Source organism: Chinchilla lanigera, unplaced genomic scaffold (assembly GCF_000276665.1).
Source record: "Chinchilla lanigera isolate Chin_1 unplaced genomic scaffold, ChiLan1.0 scaffold00112, whole genome shotgun sequence".
NCBI classification, from domain to species: Eukaryota; Metazoa; Chordata; class Mammalia; order Rodentia; family Chinchillidae; genus Chinchilla; species Chinchilla lanigera.
The window spans coordinates 105,372-126,139 of record NW_004955513.1 but is presented as its reverse complement, the minus strand read 5'-3'; the positions used below and the strand labels follow the sequence as shown (position 1 = coordinate 126,139).

At 52.6% G+C, this 20,768-nt stretch overlaps 1 protein-coding gene across 6 annotated transcripts in view; it reads left to right on the top strand.

The window, feature by feature from the left end:
• Fnbp1 (formin binding protein 1) overlaps positions 1 to 20,768 on the top strand; it is a gene marked incomplete at its 5' end in the record, with an annotated part of 51,628 nt that overhangs the window by 11,492 nt on the left and 19,368 nt on the right. For 3 of the 6 annotated variants that reach the window (XM_013506672.1, XM_013506671.1, XM_013506670.1), the window contains 5 exon segments: positions 4,480 to 4,542; positions 5,733 to 5,837; positions 16,973 to 17,101; positions 17,822 to 17,968; positions 19,416 to 19,613. In XM_013506672.1, the coding sequence (XP_013362126.1) occupies positions 4,480 to 4,542; positions 5,733 to 5,837; positions 16,973 to 17,101; positions 17,822 to 17,968; positions 19,416 to 19,613 (642 nt within the window). 6 annotated transcript variants of the gene reach the window in all.

The following is a 20,768-nucleotide window of genomic DNA, read 5'->3' as shown; positions in this document are numbered from 1 at the left end:
TCTGGAGCTGGGTGTGGTGGCGCACGCCTGTCACCCCAGCACATGGGAAGCTGAGTTAGGAGGACTACAAGTTTGAGTCCAGCCTGGGCAGGGTAGCCAGATTCTGTCTGAAAATAAAAAGGGCTGGGGAGGTAGCTCAGTGTGAAGGCCCTGGGTTCAATTTCCAGTACAAAGAACAAACACAAACAGAAAGGCTGACATCGTCATTTAAGTTATTTAGTTGGTTAGTTTGGAGTCTCTTGATTTTTCTTTTAATCTCATCTGTTTGCTAAAAATTTTTTTAAATGATTTTATCTGTAGAGAATAAAGTACAACCAACTATAGAAATGAAAATAAGCAACTGAGGTGGTCATGGTGACGCACACCTGTAATCCCAGCACTGGGAGGCTGAGGCAGGAGGACCGGCTGAGTTGAAGGCCAACCTGAACTGCATAGCGAGACTCTTATCTCAAAAGAACAGAACAGAAAAAAGAAGAGAAAAGAAGCATTTGTAGCTGTCACCCCTGGATAGCATCAGGCTTTTTTTAGATGGTTCTTGTGCTTTAAAGAAAACCCCCAACATCTCATTACGGGAGAGGAAGGGGCAGTCTCCGGTCCCAGCCTGGCGTCTCCTGTCTGCTCTGAGGGGAGACAGGAGCTGTGATGACCTCAGCCGTCCCCCACAGAGGCCCTGATTGTCCCCGGCCCGGCGCAGCGCAGGGCAGAGCAGAGCCAAGCAAGGCCGCCGTCTGAGGCAGGTGCTGCGGACGCGGAGCCCCCGTGAGGGAGCCGGGTCACTTGTTTGACTTTGTCGTGGCCGCTTCCCTGCCAGGGTCGAAGAGCTGTCACCGTCCCTCCTCGAGCTCCGGCGCCCCTTGCTGCCTCCCTGTCCGGTCTCTGTGTCCCGGCCGCCCTCCTCCCCGCCCCATTCATTCCTCTGGAAGGTGACCCCGGCTTGCAGAAAGCCCGGCCGGTGTCCGCGTCCTCCTCCCAGGCGCCCGTCCCTGGCCCTGCCCCCTCTGTGTCTCCTGTCGGCCTGGATCCTCGCTCCATTCCGCTCCTCGCCTGTCTGCTTTCTCCCGGCTCCATTGTAAGAGCTGAAAGACGACGCCCCGCAGGCTCCCAAGTGGGGCAGGTCCGCCCGGTGCTGCACACCCTGAAACTCAAACGGACAGCCGGCCGAACGCGGGAATAAAGGCGCTCTATGCTGGGACACCTGATCCCCACTCCTCATCCCTTCCCTGGCCAGCACAGTCCTGGGGCCGCCGGGGAAAGGTTCCGGCCCCAGGGATGGAACCCAGGGCCTTCGCACTGAACTGCATCACCAGCCTTTTTAATTCTGAGACAAGGGCTCATGTGTCCACGTTGCCCTGTGTGGGACTCGAACCTGCAGTTCCTCTGCCTCCACCTCTCGGCGTCCTGGTGGAAGGTCATTCATTAAAAGGAACCTTTCTGGGCTGGAGATGGACCTCAATGGTAGAGCACTCGCCTAGCGTGCACCAGCCCTGGGTTCCATCCCCAGGACTGAAAAAAAGAAAAAAGAAAAGAAAGATAAAAGGAGCCTTTCTGTGGCGCACGCCTGTAATCCCAGTACTCAGGAGGCTGAGGCAGGAGGATCGCTGTGATTTTCAGGCCAGCTGGGGCTACATAGTGAGTGGAGTACCTCAACTATAGAGTGAAACCCTGACTCAAAAAAGAAGCGCGTTTTGGGTGACGCGCACGGGTTCAGGGGTGTGGACAGCAGTGACCGTGGTGCAGTTCCCAGGGCTGGCCACATGGCCACAGGGGAACTTCCATGGCCCCTGGAGTCCCCAAAAGGCAAGGGGCCTGCCTTCCAGGAAGTCATGGAATGTGCTGTATGGCCCGGTGGCCTTTGGTCCAGAGACCAGCTGCCCTGGGACACATTCCTGCCCTCCCAGGGCCCAGCATCCCTGCCCCTGCGGCGGATCTGATGAGAACAGAGGGCGGGGCGGCCCTGGGCCCTGGAAGGTGCAGCAGGTCGTTTGTGTCAGGAAGGAAAGGAGCGCAGTTTGGGGGCCCAGGGAGGTTAAGACCTTGGGCTCCCGCTGTGGTGCCAGGCGGCCTGTACCACTGGCTCAAGCCGGTCCTAGTACTGTCCTCTCCTCGCTCGGGGTCATAGCGCCCGGTCCTTAACTGAGGCTAAAGCCTGCCCCTCCCCTTCCTCCTTTGCCCTCGGGCCCCCCAGAGGCACACCAGGAAACACTGGTCACATGACTGAGCAAAAGACCGGGGAAGCCAGGTGTGATGGAGCACACCTGGGAGCGGTGTCCTGGGAGGCTGAGGCAGGAGGATCACAAGTATGAGCCCAGCCTGGGCAACTGAGTGATTTAGGGATATCTTGTCTGAAGATACAAAATAAAAAGAGGCTGGGGATGTAGCTCATGGTGAAGGCCCTGGTTCCAACACTCAGCACCCCTCCCCCAAAGCGGGGTACCAGGAAAAAATATATTTGGGGATTTTTTTTTTTTTTGAGACAGGATCTCGCTATGCAGTTCGGGATGACCTTGAGCTCATTTTGTAGACCAGGCTGGTCTTGAACTCATAACGATCCTCCTGCCTCAGCTTCCCGAGTGCTGGGATTACAGGCATGTGCCACCACGCGCGGCGATTTTTTTATTTTTCTTTCTCTTTTAGGCAGGTCCTTACCACATAGCATAGACTGATCCTGAACTCACTGTATAGCGCAGGCTGACTTGAACTCAGCAATCCCCCTGCTTCAGCCTCCCAAGTGCTAGGATGGCAGGCATGTGCCACCACATCTAACTAGGGGTAAAATATACCTCAGCAGTAGAATGCTGGTTTGGCATGTTCAGACCCTGGGCTTGATCTCAGCACCAAGATAGAGAGGGACAGAGAGAGAGAGAGAAAGAGAGAGAAAGAGACAAACAGAGACAGAGACACCCCCCAGAATCAGACCCTCGAGTTGCCCCCACCTGGTCTAAGTCTGTGTCTCTTGGCTTGGTCTGCCCTCCCCTGCTGAGTTGTAAACTGAGTGAGCTAAGCTCAGCAGCCCCGAAGGCCCGGCCCTCAGGCTCCACCTGCCCTTCCTGGACCCACACGCCTGCCTCGCTGCTGCTGCCCACGGAGGGGAATTTAGCCCTCCGTTCAGAGGGCTCCTGGGCGCCAACCCTGGGCACACAGGGCTCCCAGCACTCATGGCGGCTGCGCTCAGCAGAGCCCGGCCTGGGCACTGACCGAGCACCTGTCACTGGGGCTCGGGCGGGGGAGCCTGACCCTCGGGGGAGAAGGGAGAAGGCGTGGAAGCACAGAGCCTGTGTGTGGTCCCCACTTCAGGACCCGTCCTGGAGGGCAGCCTCACGGACACAGATCCTGTAACGGGACTGGAGGGTGACAGCCGGAGACGGGATTGTTTCTTTCAGGGATGAGGAACATGTTCTAGGGCTGGTTATAGTGAGGGCTGCACAGTAGTTTTTTGTTTTGTATTGTTTTTGTTTTGAGACAGAGTCTCACTATGTAGTTCAGGGTGGTCTTGAACATGTGGCAATCCTCCTGCCTCAGCCTTCTGAGTGCTGAGATTACAGGTGTGCACCAACAACACCCTGCCTGGGTTGCACAGCTTTGTGACTCTTCAAAGATCCATCCAGTCATACCACTGAAGCAGGCAAATCCTATAGAAATGGCCCTTATAAGCTGAGCACAGTGGTGCAGGTTTGTAACCCTAGCACTTAAGAGGCTGAGGCAGGAGGATCTGAGGCCAGCCTGAGGTGCATAGTGACTTCAAGGCCACACAGCAAGACCTGCCTCACAAGCCAAAAAATAAAGAAAGAAATAAAAACTTAAAAATCAAAATGTCCTTTATGCCCCAAAGTAGCAAAAAGGTTGATCAAAATGATTGCTGTCTTCAACCAGGTCTGTTGGTTTTTCTCATGGTAAATGTGACTTCATGTTCTATATTATATTTATCTGTGGTGTCAAAAGGGAACTCTGTTCTTTCACTTCCCCTTTTGTTGGATTTTTATTTATTTTTTTCTCTTTCTTTCTTTCTTTTTTTGTCTTTTTGAGACAGGGTCTTGCTGTATGGTTCAGGCTGGCCTTGAGCTCACTTTGTAGCCAAGGCTGGTCTCAAACTCACAATGATCCTCCTGCCTCAGCCTCTTGAGTGCTGGAATTACAGGCGTGCGCCACCATGCCCAGCTACTTGTTGGATTTTTAAATTCAAATTTTTTGGGTTTTTTTTTGAGACAGGGGTCTTGCTATGTAGCCCAGGCTGGCCTTGAACTGACTATGTGTCCTCGCCTGGCTTCAAATTTGTGTTGATCCTCCTGCCTCAGCCTCCCAAATGCTGGGATTACGGTGTAGGCCACCATGCCTGGCTCTTAATTTATTTTTTTACTGACTTCCCTATTTAACAGTGCTGGTGATGGAAGCCAGGGCCTGGGACTTGCAAACGCTCTGTGCCGCCAGTATTTCCGTGTGGTTTTGATGAATCCTGACCCCTGTGTGTCTTCCCCTTCCCAGAACTTCCATGATGGGCGGAAAGCGCAGCAGCACATTGAGACTTGCTGGAAGCAGCTCGAATCCGTAAGTAGAAAACAGCTCAACTAAGTCTTTATGGATTTTCTGATTTGCATGTAATATTTGCTTGAGTAGTTCAGTAAGGAAAAAAACAAAAACACCAAAGAAACACTCGGGAGGCTGAGGCAGGAGGATCTCTGTGAGTTTGAGGCCAGTCTGGGCTACCTAGTGTTCAAGTCCAGCCTGTGCTACAGTGAGACCCTGTCTCAACACACACACACACACACACACACACACACACACACACACACTCTGAAGAGATGTTCTTACAGAATGTGGCCATCTGGGTTTCACTGAATTTATTTCTAAAGCCATTGCCATTACCACCAGTGACAATTGGAGCCAGAAGAGACCAAGCCCGTGCATTTGCTAGAAGTTGTGTGGAAAGAACAAAGATGAGACGCCTATGGATGGGGGCAGGCAGGGCCTCAGGTCTTCCGGAAATTGACTCGAGACAGATCAGAGTGCAGAGCTGTCTGCCTGGGGTCTCCTGGCTCCATCAGTACAGGGGTGGGATTTTTAAACTAAGAACGGATACTACACTTGATCTTAGCCAAAAGGCCGAGAAACAATAGGGTGGGATTTTCAAACGCATTCTCGCAGCCGGGGGTATAGCTCAGTGGATAAGCACCTGCCCTGCAAGTGCAAGGTGCTGAGTTCGATTCCTGGTGCCACAACAAACAAGCAAACGCATTCTAGGGGAAGATGCATTACCAGGAAGCCTTGTGCTCCTTGCTGTGAGCACACGCGTCCCCTCACTCAGCGGCAGCTCTGGGTCCTCTTTCTCGAGGGTCTTACGAGGTGTGATCAAAACTACGGTGAACGCTGCTGCCGAGCACCCCCAAGGGAAGTGCAGGCTCGCGCTACCCGACTCCCTGTCCTCCACCTGAATGGGCTCTGGCGCCCTGTGACTCCTGGCTCCTTTTCACAGTCAAAGTGACTGTGAAAGAGAAACGTTTTGAGTCGATTCAGGACGTGGGGCAGCCATGGCCCTGCAGCTAGCGACCCTCAGGAAAGGGCACTCCAGAGCTGCTGCCGAAAGCAGCGAGGACTGCGGGATCAGTGTGCTCGAATTCGGTGACGGGAGGATGTCGAGGGGGCCCCTGGCCGGCTCTCGCGGTAACGCACGTGTTGTTATTTACGCATGCGCGCTCCTTCTGCGGACCCCTGCTCCCCGCCCCCGGCGCCCCCGGCAGAGCAAGCGGCGGTTCGAGCGGGACTGCAAGGAGGCGGAGCGGGCGCAGCAGTACTTCGAGAAGATGGACGCGGACATCAACGTCACCAAGGCCGACGTGGAGAAGGTCAGTCTCGCTCTGAGCGTGCGACCGCGGGCGGGGCCAGCTTCCCTTTCTGCCGCGGCCGCAGAGGGCCTCGGGCCGCGGCGCGCTTTCGTTCCGGGTCGCCCAGCCTTTTCCTGCGGCCCCGCGGCGTGCAGGCGGAGCGGTGTGGAAGCCGGTGCCCGGGACGGTGACGCGGAGCCGGGGCCCGGCGGGGCGGCTCCTCAGGAGGAAGCGGGGACCACGAGGACGTGGGCCAGGCGCTGGGTCTCTCTCCTGCGCCAGGGGGCATTTTCCCTAGCAGCCAGATTTTCTCCGTACAAAAGCATGAATGCAGCCGGGCGTGGTGGTGCTCGCCTGTCATCCCGGTGTGCTGTGAGTTCCCGCCAGCCCGGGCTACTGTATAGCAAGACCCTGCCTCAAAAACCCAAAAATAAACACTGCGTTTCATAATTTCAAAATGTATAGCATACTTACACTTATTTTTAATTTAACTGCGTTGTGGTCCTAGGAAGTCTCCCTGAATTTGCATTTTCTGTCTATTGAGATTTGTTTCCGGACCTAGCACCCAGGTAATTTTTTTTTTCCTCAGTGCTAGGGATTGAACCCAAGGCTTTCACCCTAAACTTTATTCTCAGGCCCTTCTTATGTTTTTTGTTTTTTTGTTTTTTTTTTTTTGAGACAGGGTCTTGCTAAGTCACTAAGTTTTCTAGGCTGGACTCATACTTGTGATCCTCCAGCCTCAACCTCCCAGGGTGCTGGGATTACAGGTGTGCACCACCATGCCTAGCAATTGGGCAGTTTTTCTAAATGTTCTGTAAACAATTTAAAAGAATATGTATCCTCCAGTTCTTAGTTACAGAGTTACAGTATTCATTTGGAGACATAGTCTCACTATGTAGTCCAGGCTGGCCTTGAACTTACAGCGATCCTCCTGCCTCAGCCTCCCAAGTGTTAGGATTACAGGTATGTGCTACCACACCCAACTACTACTTATTTTTGAAACAGGCTTTCACTGTGTTGCCCAGGCTAATCTTGAACTTCTGGGTTTAAGTAATCCTCCTGCCTCAGCCTCTGACCCACATATACTTTTATTTCCAGGTCAAGCTTGTTGGTTGGTCTATCTAAAGTCTCCTATCATTAAGATTTTTTTCTCCTTGCTCTAGCATTTTCTTTCTTTCCCCCCAGCTTTCTACTTTACATTTTTGTTACAATTTTAATTGTCTATTCATAGGGTACGGTGTGGTCGTGTGACACGTGTTGTGAGTGTCGTGGGCAGGGCGGGGCAGTCAGCATTTCCCTTTCCCAACTCTCTGGGTGAGAGACAGCCTCTCAGGACTGACTTTAAAAGAAATGCAGGGCTGGGAGTGTAGCTCAGCAGCATAAGCGCTTGCCTGGCAAGCCTGAGATCACAAGTTCGATTCCTGGTACCAAAAAAAAAAAAAAAGAAAATGGAAAAAGAAATGCAGTCCCACACTATCTGCAAAAGACTTCCCCCCAGATATGAGGGTAAAGATGACCTGGGAAAGATTGGCTAGGCAAATACTAATCTAAATAAACCTGGAACACATGGAGTAAAACGGTTCCAGGTACAAAACAGGATGAGTCTTGTCTTGGTTACTTTTTTCTTGTTGCTGGGACAAAATACCTGACGCCCAAAATGAAGGAAGGAAAGGTTTATTTCGCTTACAGTCTGTGGAGGTTTCAGTCCGTACTTGGCAGATTATAAGGCAGAGTGGCACACTGCAGAGGGCTACAGCTCATGGCGGCAGAACACAGCAAAAGCAAAAAACACACACCAGGGCGAATGGCCTCAAGCACCCTTTGCAGCTCTCACACCCATAATCAATCAAACTCTAAAAGCCTGCCCCATGGCCGCATGAGGCTTTGGGGGGACACCCAGACACAAACCATAACAAGTCTGAGGCCCAGGAATTTGCATTTCTCTATTCTGCATCATTTTGTATGTTTTATTGTTCTCAAGTATTCTGTTTTCTTCCTTTTTTTTTTTTCTTTGTTCTGTTTTGTTTTGAGGCAGGATCTTGCTTTGTAGTTCAGGCTGGCTGTGAACTCACTATGTAGCCCAAGCTGCCCTCTAATTCATAGCGATCCTCTTGCCTCAGCCTCCCATGTGCTGGAATGACAGGCATGCACCACCACATTGAGCTACAAGTTCTCAATTTTAATGACGTCCAATTTACTAAGTAGTTATTTTATGCTAAGTGCTTTTTGTCTTACTTAAAGAGTTTTTACTTAACTCTATAACTTTTTTTTAGGTGCTTTTAGTTGGTATGTGGATGGTCTTTCTTTAACTGCTAGGGATTTCACCCTGGGCTTTTGTACTGAGCTACATTTCCCAGCCCTTTTGATTTTTTTAAATTTTGAGACAGGGTCTCTCCAAATTGCCCATTGTGAGCCTGAACTGGTGATCCTCCCGCCTTGGCCTCTGAGTGGTGGGATGACAGCCATGGGCTACCACACCAGCTGTTAGTGATAGTAGCCATAGTATCTCACAGTGCTGGGCATCAGACTCGGGCTTGTGTATGCTAGGCAGCAGTCTACCGCTGAGCTACTCCTGGCCTTTTTTCCTTTTTATTTTGAAACAAGGCCTAGCTAAGTTGCTGAGACTGGGCTCGAACTTGTGACCCTCCTGCCTCAGCCTCCTGAGCCATTGGTATTACAAGGGGTGTGAAACTCGGCCCTCCGGGGTTTTTATTTAAGGAAATTCTAATGAAATCATGAATTTATGGCTGAGTTTCCCCCCACATCCCTCCATCTCTGTGTGCTAGGGATTGACCCTAGGGCCTTGCACATACTAAACAGGTTCTCTACTGCTGAGCTGTCCTCAGCTCTAATTCTCAATCTTTGGGGTTTTGTTTGTTTTGTTTTGTTTTTTGAGACAGGCTCTCGCTGTATAGTTCAGGCTGGCCTTCAGCTTATGGAGAGCCACCTGACTCTGCCTCCTGAGTGCTGGGATTACAGGCGTGCCCACCTTGCCCGGCTTCTCGGTTGTGTTTTTTTGTGTGTGTGTCTTTTTTGAGACAGGGTCTAACTGTGCAGTTCAGACTGGCCTTCAGCTCACTTTGTAGCCCAGGCTGGTCTCAAACTCTCAATGATCCTCCTGTCTCAGCCTCCCCAAGTGCTGGGATTACTGTGCGCCACCACGCCTGGCTTCTCGGCTTTTAAAGACTGTAACTGGCTGTGGAATTCCTGCGCTGTGCAGCCTTCCCCTCGCCCATCCTTTCCTCCCCCGCCCAGCGTTCCCTGCCCGCTGGCCACGCCTGGGGTGGCTCAGACCCCAGCTCAGACCCACGCCGACCTGGGCCGGAGGATTTGCTTTCCTCCTCCGGCTGTGCTTGGTGCCTGCCCTGAGCAGCTCCTGAGCGGCGTCGGGGTGACAGACTCACTGGGGTGTAGCTGCCGCCCCGCTTAGGGACCGCGCCGCGCCGGGCCGCGTGGAGGAGCGGCTGCGCCCTTGGCCGTGCGCCAGGCCCGCGGCGGCCGCAGCGTGGCCCCGGCAGAAAGGACAGGGTTATCAAAATGAGCGGAATGTGGACGCACGTCCCCAACAGAGCGCGCAGTGTCCCGGCCGTCCCCGTGAATGACCCCCTTTCTCCGGCCGCCGCCGTGTGACTGTGGGCGCTGACATCATTCCAAGCGGGTGGGGTTGGCCCCACAGCTGCTCGCTGAGCCCCAGCTGTGCTTTCCAGACTCCAGCGGCGCCTTCCTGTTCTCACAAACGGGTCTCGCTTGACGCGCGCGTCCTCTGCACTGCGTTTCCGGGCGGGCGAGCCCGCGTGCAGCCCCTTCGCGCAGACTGACTTGAACCCCGAACCCCGAGGCTCGGCAGCCCCAGCGAGCGCTGCCCGCTTTCTGAAGCCTTCATCGTCCCTTTCGGTGTGGCTCAACATGAGGAAACGTTCCAAAGCTTAAATGAAGGCTCTGACCACGAGGGGCTGTGCATTTCCTTGGGAGTTTGCATTTTGTTTCTATAGAATATGAATTTTTAAAGTATTTGGCTTTGGACATAATTAGTTATTTTTTATTTATTCTATTTATTTTATTTTGGGGTTTTGTTTTGTTTTTTGAGACAGGGTCTCACTGTGTAGTCCAGGGTGGCCTTGAATTTACTGCGACCCTCCTGCCTCAGCCTCTGTAGTGCTGGGTTTATAGACGTGTGCCACTATGCCCAGCTGTTAGATGTTTTTTGTGTATTTTGTACTTATTTTTTACTTTTGGGGTTATTTTTTGAGACAGGGTTTCACTCTGCACCCCAGGCTGGTCTCAAACTCACAGTGATCCTCCTGCCTCAGCCTCCTGACTGCTGGGATTTCAGGCGTGTACCATCATGCCTGGTTTAGGTTTTTAATCTTTTTGTTGTTGTGGTTGTTACTGGGAATTGAACTGGGACCTTGCACTTGGTAGGAAGGCGCTCATGCTGCTGAGCTACATCCCCAGCCCTTAGGTTTTTAATCACAATAATAAGTATGTGTACTTTTTCCTGAGGTGTAGGTTATGTAATAGAATGTTTTACAGGTCAAATGAGATTACAGTGGGGAATCCATGGCAGTGTTCAGGAGGCAGACAGCGTTTACTCAGAGTGACCCTCGTTTAGGTATCAGTGCCCTGGGGCAGCAGGTGAAGCCCCGCAGTTCCAGCAGCTCCTCGGTGGGGACCAGCGTCGTGTACTTGGTGGAACAGGCGGGCAGGGAGGGCCGAAGGCCGCCGGGCGCGGCATGAGATTCTTTGCCCATGTCAGGAGACGGCTCTGCCGCCCGCCGAGCTCGTGGACGTATATGGAGCTGGGCCGTTCGCTTGCGCTGCTGTGAGCGCGCCTGACAGTTTTATTGACCATGTGGCTCTCCTCAGCCTCTCCCCACTGCTGGTTTGTATGAAAGCTCCGACTGCTGGGAGGAAGCACTCCCAGTGATGATTTAGAAAGCCAAAAAAGGAACAAGAGGAAGTGGTTAATAGCAACGCAGGAAGTAGATTTTGCACCTGAAGGGTAATCTTTGCAAGTTAAAAGGTTGAAGATGCATTTCTTTTTGAACAAGAGGAAAATATATAGAACAAAGAAAGAGAAGATCCAAACAGGATGCCTGTGCTATTCTTTTTTTTTTTTTTTTTTTTTTTTGTCTTTTTGAGACAGGGTCTCACTAAGCAGTTCAAGCTGGACTTGAGCTCACTTTATAGCCCAGGCTGGTCTCAAACTCACAACGATCCTCCTGCCTCAGCCTCCCGAGTGCTGGGATTACAGGTGTACGCCACCATGCCTGGCTGTGCTGTTCTTTTACAAGTGATCAATGGTCACGTAAATAGCAAGAGAAACCGGGCATGGTGGCTCATGCCTGTAATCTCTGCACTGGAGAGGCTGAGGCGGGAGGATTGCTCAGAGTTCAAGGCCAGCCTGGACTGCACATAGAGACTGTCTCAGAGAGAGAGACAGAGACAGAAATTTCACTGATTGTTTATCAGATATTCCTGACCTTTTTTATTGCAACTTAGTACTTTCTTGTGGTTTTTCTGTTACTTACTTATTTAATCCATTTCATTTAGTGTAGTTTTTGAGAGGGGATCTCATTATGTGATTAAGGTTGGCCTTGAACTCATTATGCAGCCCATGCTATCCTTCGACTTTCGATTCTCCTACCTCAGCCTTCTGAGTGCTGGGAATACAGGCATGTGCCTCCATGCCTTACCTAGTCCTTTAAATGTTCATATTTCATTTCCTTTCAGGTTGTTACTTCAAGTTCTTTTTTTGTTTTGTTTCGTTTTGTTTTTGTTTTTTTGAGACAGGGTCTCACTATGCAGTTCAGGCTGGCCTCGAGCTCTCAGCGATCCTCCTGCCTCAGCCTCCCGAGTGCTGGGATTACAGGTGTGTTCCACCACACCCTGCTTCAACTCGAGTTCTTGTGGCAGTAGTTTTCCTCCCTACTCTATGCTCAGTGGTTCGTTTTCCCATGCACACATTATCTTTCATAAACGAGCAGACCAGGGCTGGGGATTTAGCTCAGCAGCACAGCGCCTGCCCGGCAAGCGCAAGGTTTGATCCCCGGTACCAGAAAAAAAAACCAAAAAAACCCAAAAAATAAAATGAGAAATAAAAAAATAAATGAGCAGACCTCCGACGGAGCTGGTATTTCCTCTGGGAATCCCGTAACGGAAGGATTGCAGAAACATCACCCCAGCACGGGCTTATATCTTTCCAGCCGGGCAGCTTGGGACTCATTTGTGTGTTAGCTTCTTGGCGTGGACACGATTGGGCCATCTGTAGAGCGCACACTGTTCAGGACTTTGTTTGTTTGTGCCTTTTGTTTTGGGCAGTGCTAGGGATGGAACCCAGGGTCCTGTGCAGGCTGGCCTCGAGCTTGTCATCCTCCTGCCTCAGCCTCCCCAGCAGGAAGGATTAAAAGTGTGCACTGCTGGCCCCAGAAGTACTGAGCATTCTTGTCTAAGCAGCTGCTGCAACTCGGGGACCAAGGGTGGACAGTGCCTGACCTGCCACCGAGCTCGTCCCCCGAAGGAAGCACGGCTGAAATTCGAGTCCATTTCTGCGCGGTGTGTGCCGCGTGACTCACCTTGGACTTTAGTAAGGAGCGTGTCTTTTCTAGAGCTGCATTTACAAAGTGAGTTGAGGATTTCTCTTCTCTGTATAGTAAAGTCAAACTGTCTCCACACACGTGTGTGCACATGCATATTCTGGTTTTTTTTTGAGACAGGGTCTCACTATGTAGCCAGGCTGGCTTCTAACTCACCAGTGATCCTCCTGCCTCAGCCTCCTGAGTACTGGGGTTCTAGCCTTGTGCACCACCATTCCTGGCCCCTAGCTTTTTAAAATATTTTTATTTGAGATAGTCTTGCTTAAGTGGTTTTATTGCCAAGGCTGGACTCCTCAAAGGTACCATCCTCCTGCCTCAGCTTCCAGCAAGAGCTGAGACCACAGGCATGCGCCACCACACATCACTGTTGTATCCTTTAACAAAGGAGGGAAAGTGACTTCTTAAACAAAGCTCGGAACACTGCTCCAGTGCATACTTTATCATCTAAGGAACGGCAGTGGGTAAAAATTCTGAGAGGTCCACAGCCTTGTTCACAAAACGAATACATCTCATTAAGTATTCAGTTGATGTGTACAGGGAACCAGTTCATAGTTCCTCATTTTATTAAAAGCCAAAAGCCACAAGCAGGACATGGTGCCACATAGGCCTATAGTCCCAGCACTCGGGAGGCTGAGGCAGGAGGATTGCCATGAGTATGAGGCCAGCCTGGGCTACATAGCGAGACCCTGTCTCAAAAAACAAAAAGATCAAACTAACCAAAGCCACAGATAGCTTTGAAGACAGAGGCAAGTGTTTTCCAGCCCTAGTGAGCAGGCTCCTTAGTGAGCTGTTATTCTGTCCTTAATATTTGAAATACTAAGGGAGAAGTCATATTGAATTAGACAGGAAATAGCGTCACATTTTGGCCATGCAAGAAACATCTAAAATTAGCAAACTAAGTAGATTATAGATTACAGTACTTTTGTCTTTAAACTCTTTAGGATTTTAAAATCTCAGGCTGTAGTTCAGTTTTGGTTTAGAAAGGGTAGCTCTGCACCCCTGTGACCCCAGCCTTGGGAGGCTGAGGCAGGAGGATCTCTGAGTTTGAGGCCAGCCTTGGCTATCCAGTGAGACCCTGTCTCAAAAAACCACCACTCCCCTGCAAAAAAGAAGTGGCAACTCTGACTTTTTGGGCAGTGTAGGGACCGAGGCTAGCCTAGCAGGAAAGGGTCACTGAGCCTGTGCACTCCAAGCCGCCTGGGTTTATCTAGGGAGACCCTGAGGGTTTGTCAGGAAATTCCAAAGTTCACAATGGCTGTTTCTGTGGATGCTGCGTGGTCTGCCTTGCAGTCAGAGCTGTCTGTGACTCACGGCCTCGGGCAGCTGGGGCACTTTGGGGCTTTGAGAATGCCGGCTCTGGGACTCATTTTCAAAAAGCAAAACCAACCCACCCCGCATCATCTCCGCTCTGGTGCTGCTTCTCCTTATTTTTAGAGTGGGAAACTCAGGTTAGAGAATTAGCATGCAATGTGGTTTGGGGTGGAGGTGAGGTGCTGTTTTCACACTGACTCCCGCAGAGGTGGGAGGAGGTGATGAAGTCTCCCTTTTGCCTCAGACAGCAGAAGATCAGCTCCGGCAAATGTGTTATCACCTCCTTGTGGCTCCAGGGACAGTTTTGAAAATACTTTTAAAGATTTTGGAGGCTGAGACAGGAGGATTGTTGCAAGTTCGAGACCTGCCTGGGCTACAAAGTGAGCTCACAGCCAGCCTGAACTACATAGTGAGACCCTGTCTCAAAAAGACCAAAAAAAAAAAAAAAAAAAGATTTTTGTGTTGTTGTTGTTTTTTGTTTTGTTTTGTTTTTTGAGACAGGGTCTTGCTACGCAGCTCAGGCTGGCCTTGAATTCACTATGTAGCCCAGGCTGGCCTTGAACTTGAATCGATCCTCCTGCCTCAGCCTCCTGAGTGCTAGGCTGACAGGCATGCGCCACACGCCTGGCTAAGATATTTTTTTAAATGTATCTGTAATAATGAGTAACTGCCTGCGAGAAACCAGTGACTCTTGAATTCCATTGTAAAATAAACATGAGGGCTCTCTAAACCAAAATAGATTTCCGTAGCGAATCCGTTCAGCACAAGGGAACATTCCTCCCTCTGCCGAGGGTGGACATTAATCCGAAGCAGCTGCAGCTGGCGCTGAGCGGGTTGGGTCTCCTGCCGGGCCTTGCGAGTCTGGCGCACAGCGGTACTTTGGTTCTCTCTTCCCTGTGCCTGGCGTCTGAGGGCCGAGGTTTTGCATTGGAGAGAAACCTCAGAGAGGCCCTGCAGCACTTCGCATTTCTCCCTGGCTGGCCTGGGCAGGGTCCCCACAAGTCACTTCCCCATCGCTCCTCCCTGGGGTCAGCGCTGTGTCAGGGTGCCTGCGTGGGAACTCAGTAAAGGGCATCAGGATACTCGGGTCAGCGATTACGCCGAAGAGACCTTGGAGCTAGGGGAAGGAGCTCACCGTGTTCCCGCCCTGTGGTGCTGGGGACCTGCGGACTGTTCCCAGGAGAAGGGTTTACTAGGTTGGTATGAGCAGATTTATGATCTGGAGGCTGAGGCAGGGGAATCACTGTGAATTTGAGGCCAATGTGAATTACACAGGGAGACCTTGCCTCAAAAAAAAGTAAATTAAAAAAAAAAAAAAGCAGCCGGGTGTAGTGGCGCACATCTGTAATCTGAGCACTTGGGAGGCTGAGGCAGGAGGATCATTGTGAGTTTGAGACTGCCTGGGCTACAAAGTGAGCTCAAGGCCAGCCTGAACTACATAGTGAGACCCTGTCTCAAAAAGACAAAAAAAAAAGAGGCAGAAGAACTTCCCTAAGGGAGACTCACTTGCCCAGTGTAAGCTCTTTCTCTCTTCATTTGTTCTTTGCGTTACCAAGGAGAAGGGACTTCCCCACCCACCCGTGGACTTTCGCGCCTTTCCGAGGAAGGTGTGTGGGTGAGACGGAGCATGTTAGAACCTTGAGGTCTCTGTGGGGATCCCCTGGGTTTTTCTCTTAATGTCCGTAAGGGCGATGACAGCAGAGGCAGAAGGCGGCTGAGAGAGCCAGGTGCCTGCGCTGGCAGCATGGGGACACAGATGGCGCCGCCGTGGGCAGCTTCGGCCCATCACCGTGGCCATGCAGGCTGGGGCCTAGGGGTCAGAGGGGTGAGCCCTGGTAGCCATAGTGAGAGGAGGGGGTGACCAGGCTCCTGGCAGGGAGGCACAGGTGAATCAGGAGGACACACAGAACACCGAGTGACCCGCTGTGGTGTCCCCAGCCTGTGCCCCGGGCCTGCGCATCACACCACATGCAAATCATGCAAAGCATCCAGAAGAGGGGGTGCTCGGCTGGGGCCTGGCTTCTCCTCCTCCTCAGCACAGCCTTGCTTCACAGTTTCTTGTATTTGTTTTTGTTTTGAGATAGAATCTTGCTATGTAGTTTAGGCTGGCCTCAAACTCTTGGGGATCCTCCTGCCTCAGCCTCCCAAGTGCTGGGATGACAGGCATGTGCCACAAGCTTGCATTTTTCCCCCATCAGGTCTCTGCTTTCTGTCCAGCTGGCACACAAAAACAGGCTGCCAAGCTGTGCCATCTCGGGTGTGGAGCAGCCCTCATTCCTGGGTTGCAGCATGGAGTTTACTGGCCACCTGGGGTGAGCCCTGTCCTCGGCAGGTGGCTAGGGCGGGCTCTGTACTACGGTTGGGTCAGTGTCACCAGGTGATTTTTATTTTTATTTTTATTTTTGTCTTTTTGAGACAGGATCTCACTATGCAGTTCAGGCTGACCTTGAGCTCACTTTGTAGCCCAGGCTGGTCTCGAACTTGCAACGATCCTCCTGCCTCAGCCTCCCAAGTGCTGGGATTACAGGTGTGCGCCACCATGCCCGGCCACCAGGTGATGGTTTAAAAGATCCCCTGAGGACAGCGGTTCCTGTCTTTCTGGTTCCTTGACCCCTTGGGAATTGGATTTTAAAATATCTGAGTTCTCCCTTATCCCACAACACACCGCAGGAGCAAGGTCCAGGGAGCATGGTGTGAGCTGTCCCGGGAGCAGACTGTCGGGGGCACAGGCGCTATGTCAGCCCGGGACCCATGCGTGTGAACACGACAGAGGACAGTGGGTTTGTGACAAGCTAAGACACATTCCTTCCCTAAAGAAATTTCAGATTCAGGACTTTTTTTCTTGTTTTTTAGGGGGGTGGCACAGATTCTCGTGCAGTCCAGGCTGGCCTTGAACACATGATGTAACTCACACAAGCCTCAAACTTGCAGTAATCCTCCTGCCTCAGCCTCCTAAGTGCTGTGATACTAGGGGTGTGCCATCCCAGCCAAGGCATTTTTTTAAAATAGCACCTGCAGAAAGGCGTGGTGAGTGCCTGTCATCACAGCACTCAGGAGGCTGAGGCAGGAGGATTGCTGTGAATTCTAGCACCTGAGCTAGCTAACAAGAACTTGTCTCGGATGGGTGGGTGGATGGATGGATAGGTGGGCAGGTAGGTAGATAAATACCACCCGCTCCACACAGCACTCTGCGGTGCCCCAGGCCCGGCACGCTGTTGTGTGAATGTGCGGTTTCTCATTCTGCCCTAGGCGCGGCAGCAGGCTCAGATCCGACACCAGATGGCAGAGGACAGCAGAGCCGACTACTCCTCCATCCTGCAGAAGTTCAACCAGGAGCAGCACGAGTACTACCACACCCACATCCCCAACATCTTCCAGGTGCGCCTTCCGGCCCGACCCCTCCACCCATGCGGAGAGGCGCCGTGGCGGGGTCTGTGTTCTGAGGGATTCTAGCGCCCCTTTGGAAACATGACAGTGAGCCCGGCCGGCCGTAAACGTGAAACGTGACGGAGCTGATCAGTGCGCAGCCGTGGCAGACCTCCTTGGTCTGCACCTGCAGCTTCTTGTTTTCCCTCCCAGCCTTAGAACTGTGACTCTTAGATTTGTGTCCTCTTTGCTAAAAGGGCCATTCTGGCCACAGAAATGCCAGCTTCCCCGTGGGAGACAAAGCCACATTCACCCCGCTGCACTTTGAACAATGGCTCTTCCTTTGTTCGCATTGTTTTCCTTTGGCTGCTTTGGTTTGTCAGAAATGCAGTGAGTGGGCTGGGGGTGGAGCTCGGGGGTCCGGGACTGGCTTGGTGGGGTCGAGGCCCAGAGAAAGACAGAGACCGAGCCCAGCGCGGCGGCGCACACCTGTGATCCCAGCGCTCGGGAGGCTGAGGCGGGCGAACGCTGAGTTTGAGGCTGTCTCGGAAAACCAAAGGAACAACAGAATTGGGTGTGGCGGACGCTGGGGCAGTCAGCAGGGCGAGAGGGTGTGCAGGACCTGCGCTGCAGCTCCCAGCCTTATGATTCACCAGTGGGAACAGTGCTGCCCCAGACCCCTCCTGAAGTAGTTGTGGCCCAGGTTTTCTTACCCAAACTCTGATGCGGCAGAAAATCCAAGAGATGGAGGAGCGGCGCATCGTGAAGATCGGCGAGAGCATGAAGACCTACGCCGAGGTGGACCGGCAGGTGATCCCCATCATCGGCAAGTGCCTGGACGGCATCGTGACGGCCGCCGAGGCCATCGACCAGAAGAGTGTGAGTGGCGGCCGTGGTTCCTCGTGTCGCCCCATCGAGGGCCCCGTGGAGGGGAGTCGCCTGTTGGGGTCATAAGCACGTGTGTGCATGTGCGTGTGTGAGAGACACAGAGAGAGAGACAGAGTTTCGCACTGATCTCACCATGAACTCCCAGTGATCCTCCTGCCTCAGCCTCCTGAGTGCTGGGGTGATAGCTGTGCGCTGCAGGCTGGGTCGCGGTCTTCACTGCACTTGAGCACAGGCAGCACTGCCTTCCACCTCCCGTGGCTGGCGCGGACCCATGGCGGCCTGCGGGCCTGCTGCCTCTCCCAGGGCTACCTCACAGACGTGTGCCTCCCTCCCGCCCTCTGGGTCGGAGCTCCCGCCCTCCTGGCCACCTGCTGCCCCCCCAGGCCTCCCTGTCCCCACAGCCTCCCTCCGCACAGGCACCTGTGTCTCCGTCCTCGATGCCTCAGGTGGCAGCTGGCCCCGTTGTTGCCTCTGCCTTCAGAACACCCCCGGGACCCGGCCCCACCCACCCGATCCCGCAGGGGGACCCTGGTCACCTCCGAGCCTCAAGCTCGGCCCCCGGCCTGCGCACCTCGTCCCCAGCGGGATCTTCATGTGGAGACCAGGGGGCAGAGAGACAAGGGGACCTAGACAAAGCTAGTGCTGGGCATGGTAGTGCATGCTGGAGGCTGAGGCAGGAGGGTCACTGCAAGTTTCAGGCCAGCTCCATATCTCAACCCTGCCTCAAAACAAAACAAAAAACTTCTAGTGAAAGCCAGATGTATGCATTAGGATGAATTTCAAAGGAGGTGCCTCATCATGGTTCACTGATTTGTTTTCTTTTTTCCTGCTTTTTAACTAAGTTCTTATTATTTGTTATTCTTGGTTTTTTGAGACAGGGTCTCCGCTATGTAGTGCAGGCTGCTTTTGAACTCACTATGTAGTCCTTGCTGACCTTGAACTTGCAGCGATCTTCCTGCCTCAGCCTCCTGAGTACTGAGATAATAGGCATGCACCACCACACCAAACTTTTAAATAAAGACTTGTTTCTCCAAAAGTAGAAAAATGACTAATGAAAATACCTTCAGATCTCAACTAGAGATAGGCTTTTATGAATTCTATTCATTCATTCTAGTGATAACGGCAAAATATCAGTCAGTATAATTTTCTTCAAGTAGCATCTATATAAGAGCACCATAATTTCGTGTAAAAAGTATTTGCATAAATAGGGGGCGGTGGTGTACATCTGTCATCCCAGCTCCTTGGGAGGCTGCAGCAGGAGGAATGCAGGTTTGAGGCCGGCCTGGGCATTTTAGCAAAACTGTGTCTGAAAACTAATCAGTAGAAAGGGGTGAGGTTGTGGCTCGGGGCTCCCTGAGTTCCTTGTGTGCCGCAAGGGAGGAAGAAAAGGCCCTTGCACCCACTGACTGCACCTCCGCGTTTGTGGGTGTCCCTTCAGGACTCACAGCTGGTGATCGAAGCTTACAAGTCAGGCTTCGAGCCTCCCGGGGACATCGAGTTTGAGGATTACACGCAGCCCATGAAGCGCACGGTGTCGGACAACAGCCTGTCCAACCCCCGCGGGGACGGCAAGCCCGAGCTCAAGTTCGGCGGCAAATCCAAGGGGAAGCTGTGGCCGTTCATCAAGAAAAACAAGGTACTGAGGGTTTGAACCAGGCGCGAGTCGGGTTGGATGAAGTGCGGAGACTGTAACTGTATCTTTTAGTCTTAAAAAAACACCTGAGCTCTTAAACCTGTAGTTTCGGAATGGGTGAGCGCACAGCTAGCGCGCGGCTTGATGTCTCGGTGGCAGCGGTGGCGGCAGCTCTGCCACGGCCTTGTCTTACGTCAGGCCCGTCCTCTCAGCTCGAGTCACCCCACTAACAGAGCACTGACTGTGCGGCCCTGTCGCGTGTCCCCTTTGGCCCCAGGCCCCCCGAGATGGCCACAGGCCCCGGCTGGGAGAGGGGACAATGCCTTGTCGCTGTAACAACCCATCAGCTCTTTGCCACGGCTGACAGCTCGGTCTTGAACTCACGTTAACACGCGTGTCCCGGGACGGTGCGCACTTTCCTTGCATAGCGTGGTACGGGGTGCATGGCGGCCCTAACCTGGCGACGTAAAGTAGGGTCAAGGTGACGCTATGCTCTAACTGTAGAGGGTGGTTCAGCGGTTCACGTAAAGACTGCCTTAGCATCTAAGGTCTCTGTTTTCTTCCATTCGCTCCGGTAGCGTAGGAGGTGGAGCCCCCGACCCTCCTGGCTTAGAGCGGGTGTAGAATGACTAACGGAGCGGTAGTTGGCTTGTGGACGTCGCATGAGCTCCTCCTCTGTCGCGAAACTCGCTAACCCCCCCCCTCGTCCCTTCCTCCATGGCAAGGCGCGCGCTTGCTTTCCTTCGGACCATGGCCCGAATATGTAATGGTTTGTGTTTTACTTGCTTTGGATTTCCAATATGATTTGATGCTTATTTTTGTTTTGTGTCTTCCTGTTTCTGGTTTACTCTCTCACCGCTCATCTCACACGTAGCTTGTGTCCCTTTTAACGTCCCCCCATCAGCCCCCCCCTCCGCCCCCCACCTCCGCCTCACCCTCTGCTGTTCCCAACGGCCCTCAGTCTCCCAAGCAGCCAAAGGAGCCCCTCTCCCATCGCTTCAACGAGTTCATGACCTCCAAACCCAAAATGCACTGCTTCAGGAGTCTAAAGCGAGGGGTAAGTGCTGCCGGAGTCTGTCTCTGCGCACGCGTCGCTCCTGTCTCGTTCTGCATAACTTGCTTTGCTTGTGAATGAATCCCGTGTTTCCTGTGACATAA